General features: G+C 37.7%; 1 protein-coding gene across 1 annotated transcript in view; it reads right to left on the bottom strand.

Annotated features, from left to right (window-relative positions):
• Positions 1-262: 262 nt before the first annotated feature.
• LOC124032912 (troponin I, cardiac muscle-like) overlaps positions 263-4,958 on the bottom strand; it is a 16,310-nt gene continuing 11,614 nt past the window's right edge. Inside the window, exons 3-8 of the mRNA XM_046344902.1 lie at positions 4,741-4,795; positions 3,708-3,839; positions 3,462-3,551; positions 2,449-2,622; positions 2,165-2,248; positions 263-827 (exon numbers count right to left, since the gene is read on the bottom strand). Of these exons, the coding sequence (XP_046200858.1) occupies positions 2,168-2,248; positions 2,449-2,622; positions 3,462-3,551; positions 3,708-3,839; positions 4,741-4,795 (532 nt within the window). The 3' untranslated portion in view covers positions 263-827; positions 2,165-2,167. The remainder of the gene's footprint in view (positions 828-2,164; positions 2,249-2,448; positions 2,623-3,461; positions 3,552-3,707; positions 3,840-4,740; positions 4,796-4,958) is intronic.

Raw genomic sequence — 4,958 nt, 5'->3', positions numbered from 1 at the left:
GCAATCCATAATGCCCCCATAATCATTTCACTAATCCCTACCACAGCAATCCATAATGCCCCCATAATCATTTCACTAATCCCTACCACAGCAATCCATAATGCCCCCATAATCATTTCACTAATCCCTACCACAGCAATCCATAATGCCCCCATAATCATTTCACTAATCCCTAACACAGCAATCCATAATGCCCCCATAATCATTTCACAAACCCATACCACAGCAATCCATAATGCCCCCATAATCATTTCACAAGCAGTTGATTTACAATTGTTTATTTAATTGGTATCAGTTTTGAAACAAGTAATTCTTGATGGGGTGTATATAGACATTCAATAGTACATTTGTACAGTAGACAACCAATAATAGAGAGAAATAGAAACTTAGTGGGTGGAAGCAACGTTCTCCGACCTCAAGCTAACACTGCCATCATCAGGCAGTTGAGGATAATATTTTGTTCGTCAAACAAGAAACTGTACTTGGAATACTACAAATAAAAAAGGATTGGCTTGTAACTCCTACATAAACGCATTGAAAATGAGGAAATGCATTTTCTCAAACACACTAATATTAAGTTTATTGTACACACACTATCTGTTTTCCCTTAAACATTCTCATACAGTCATTTAAATCAAAACCTTTATTTCACGTACAAAAAAAGAACAAATGTTTGTATTTATTTATTTATTTTTCTTCTCCATGTGTTCCCTCAGTTATCTCCTACAGTTATTCTTCATACCTTCAGTTGCCCTCTCTGTCGAATGGTCTTTTATCTTCAATCATCAAAGCCATCGTTGGAGGATAATGTGATAATCATCACTAATCTGCAAAACATGATGCATTACAGTATGTAAGTATTCACACTCCTTGACTTTTTACAAATTGTTTTGTGTTACAGCCTGAATGTAAAATGGATTAAAGTGAGATTGTATGTCATATGTGGAATTATAAATCCCCATAATGGCAAAGTGGAATTATGTTTTTAGAATCGTTTTGAAATTCATTAATTAAAAAGGAAAATCTAAAATGTCTTGAATAAATAATAACTTTTTGTTATGGCCTAAATAAAATCAGGAGTACAAATGTGCTTAACAAGTCACATAATAAGTCGCATGGACTCTGTGTGCAGTATAGTGTTTAACATGATTTTTGAATGCCTACCTCATCTCTGTACACACATACAGATAACTGTAAGGTCCCTCAGTTGAGCAGTGAATTTCAAACAAATTCAACCACAAAGACCATGGAGATTTTCCAACGCCTCACAAAGAAGGGCACCTATTGATACTTTAGATTTTTTTTCAATAAAATAAATATAAATGCAGATATTGAATATCTCTTTGAGCATGGTAAAAGTTATGAATTACCCTATGGATGGTGTATCAATATACCCAGTCATTACAAAGATACAGGCTTCCTTCCTAACTTAGTTGCCTGAGGGGAAGGAAACCGCTTAGGGATTTCACCATGAGACCAATGGTGATTTTAAAACAGTTACAGAGTTTAATGGCCGTGATTGGAGAACACTGAGGATGGGTCAACTGCATTGTAGTTACTCCACAATACTAACCTAATTGACAGAGGGAAAAGAAGGAAGCCTGTACAGAATGCAAAAATTCCCAAAATATGCATCCTGTTTGCAACAAGGCACTAAGGTTAAACTGAGAAATTTAACGAAGGTAAAACTAAGAAATGTACTTTATTGTCCCGAATACAAAGCGTCATGTTTGGGACAAATTCAAATCAACACATCATTGAGTACCATTCTTCATATTTTCCAATCATGGCTGCATCATGTTATGGGTATGTTTGTCATCGGCAAGGACTAGGGAGTTGTTTGGGGGGATAAAAATAAAGCTTAAGCTTAGAGACTAACCCAGAAAGTAATCGCTGTCAAAGGTGATTCTAACATGAATTCACTCAGGGGTGGGATTACGGATGTAAATGAGATAATTCGGTATTTCATTTTCAAGAAATTTGCAAAAATGTCTAAAAACATGTTTTGACTTAGTCATTATGGGGTATTGTGCATAGATGGACCAGAAACATTTTGAATCCATTTTAAATTCAGGCTGTAACACAACAAAAGGGGTATGAATGCATTCTGAAGGCTCTGCAGGTTGAATGTTGATCTTCTCAGTAGAGATAATGTTTTGTGTACCTTTCAAGCGTCAAACATCTTCTTTCTGCCCTCCATGCCAGACATGGCATCCACATTTTGACGCCAGTCGGTGACCTCTTCTTTCTGGGAGGACCAGAAATGTATTATCTACACTAAATCGATCATTGAAAACAAACTACTTTGAGAATAAACAACAAGTTCATAATTTGTCCGAGAGATGAAGAGGTTCTCAGATTTCAACCGCCTGTAAGAGTAGCTAAATAACATGTAAAAGCAAGTAGACATCTTGCAGGTGAAGTACAACGGGCATGCACCAGTCTGACCTTCTCCTCTGGTTTCTTGACTGTCTTGAGGTTGGACTTGAAGTCGATGGTCTCCTTATGCTTGGAGCCAAGCAGAACACTGAGCATGGCTTCAGCTGAGATCTTCACCCTCCTCAGGTTTGGCTTCTTGAATTTGCTCTGCAGCTCAATGATCTTTAGTCCTAAATCATGGATCTGGCAGAGCACAAAGAACAAAGGACATTTTAACATTTTAGACATTTAGTAGATGCTCTTATCCAGAGTGACTTATAGGTAGTGCGTTCATCCTAAAGGAAAAATCCTTAGTCCACTGTTGATACAGTCCCAAAATGTTTGGCATGTCATCAGTCAAGTTTTCAAGATGTGTCACTTACCATATCATCATGATTATGTGACAAGTGACACTTTGCTTCTTGAAATGTCCAATATCTTGACAACTTGACTGCTGACATGCAAAACATTTTGGGACTGTATCAACAGTGGACTGATGAAAAAATGTTTGAGTTTATTTTTCTCGTAGAGTAGCTGAGAGAAGCAGCCACATATCACAGTCACGGTAAGCAGGATTTGAGCTACTTTCGAGGTACAACAAAGGGTCGCACATTAACTGTGACCATTGACATGGTCTACGTCCCAAACGGTACTCTTTTCCCTTTATAGCGTACTACTTTGGACCAGGGCCTATATTTCTATCAGTCCAATTTGCACACTTAGTCCTCCCAGTTGTACAGTAACTAGTATGTACTGAGGCTAACTTTCGCTCTAAATGTATGTTTTAAACTTAAAACCACCGGGAGGCAGTGTTTTAACAGTGTCAACTTCAAATGTACAGTCCAAGCATTCAAAAAAGGTGCATGTTGGACTGATAGAAGTAGAAGTGATTTAAATGTTAGGGGAATAATGCAATCCTTTTATGATATCACAGGAGCAATTCTATACCTTACATACAATAATCTATAAAACATTTCAACTTATCTTTTGTCATTTCCCTCTGGAATGATTTGTTTTCTACAAATAATTGTGGGGTATCCTACCTCCTTGTCATTTTTGGTAACTTTGAGTCCCACGTCATATCGCTCCTCATCTACCACATCGATCTTATGGTGCAGATCTCTGCACAAATCCTGCCGAGAGAGCAAAAAACAGCTCATTTATCATATTTGATTTTGTTACACTTTCTGTAAGGAATTTCAACTGCGTCGTGCATTATAACGCATTATGCCCGGCTTATATGGCATTATAAATGCACTCATAACAGTTTGTTTATACAATGTGTATACCTGGAGCTCCTCTACAGACAAGCCAGACAGTTTGAGAGGAGGGACTCTCTCAGCCAGAGCTTCATCTCTTTCTCTCTTCTTCTCCTCCACCTCAACCTCTAGCATCTGGCCAGCTACAATCAGCAATCTGATCTATAGGAGGATAAAGCTACAGTCAGCAATCTGATCTATAGGAGGATAAAGCTACAGTCAGCAATCTGATCTATAGGAGGATAAAGCTACAGTCAGCAATCTGATCTACAGGAGAATAAAGCTACAGTCAGCAATCTGATCTATAGGAGGATAAAGCTACAATCAGCAATCTGATCTATAGGAGAATAAAGCTACAGTCAGCAATCTGATCTACAGGAGAATAAAGCTACAGTCAGCAATCTGATCTATAGGAGAATAAAGCTACAGTCAGCAATCTGATCTACAGGAGAATAAAGCTACAATCAGCAATCTGGTAACTACTGATCTTTAGGAAGAAGCATATAGCTAGTCAGCAATCTGATCTACAGGAGAATAAAGCTACAGTCAGAAATCTGATCTATAGGAGAATAAAGCTACAGTCAGCAATCTGATCTACAGGAGAATAAAGCTACAGTCAGAAATCTGATCTATAGGAGAATAAAGCTAAAGTCAGCAATCTGATCTACAGGAGAATAAAGCTACAGTCAGCAATCTGATCTACAGGAGAATAAAGCTACAATCAGCAATCTGGTAACTACTGATCTTTAGGAAGGAGCATAAAGCTAGCTAGTCAGCAATCTGATCTATAGGAGAATAAAGCTACAGTCAGCAATCTGATCTACAGGAGAATAAAGCTACAATCAGCAATCTGGTAACTACTGATCTTTAGGAAGGAGCATAAAGCTTGTCAGCAATCTGATCTATAGGAGCATTAACATCCAAAAGATGTTAAAAAGGGTCACAAGAGGTCAGGGTTCATGAGCTACACATTATGGCATGCTTTCTGTTTATATAACATTCATGTCGCAAATGTAAGACGACTTGTGTGTTTCTTGTGTTGACAATGGGATGCAACGCTCACCTTCAAACCCAACCGTCGGGCTGAGGAGATCTTGGATTTTTCTTTTGGTTTTGGTCTGTGTTATTAGGAGAGGGGGGGGGGATAACATTTCAATGTGCTAACCTGTCATTTATATGTGGTTCATTATTAAAATACACACCAAGGTTATTATACTTCTGTGTTTTTATATTCATTTTTATTTCTATTAGTTTTAAGATTGTTATTACAAATTCAGATCC

Source organism: Oncorhynchus gorbuscha, linkage group LG01 (assembly GCF_021184085.1).
Source record: "Oncorhynchus gorbuscha isolate QuinsamMale2020 ecotype Even-year linkage group LG01, OgorEven_v1.0, whole genome shotgun sequence".
NCBI lineage: Eukaryota > Metazoa > Chordata > Actinopteri > Salmoniformes > Salmonidae > Oncorhynchus > Oncorhynchus gorbuscha.
The sequence above is the reverse complement of the archived record's forward strand: the minus strand, read 5'-3'. Positions and strand labels throughout refer to the sequence as shown.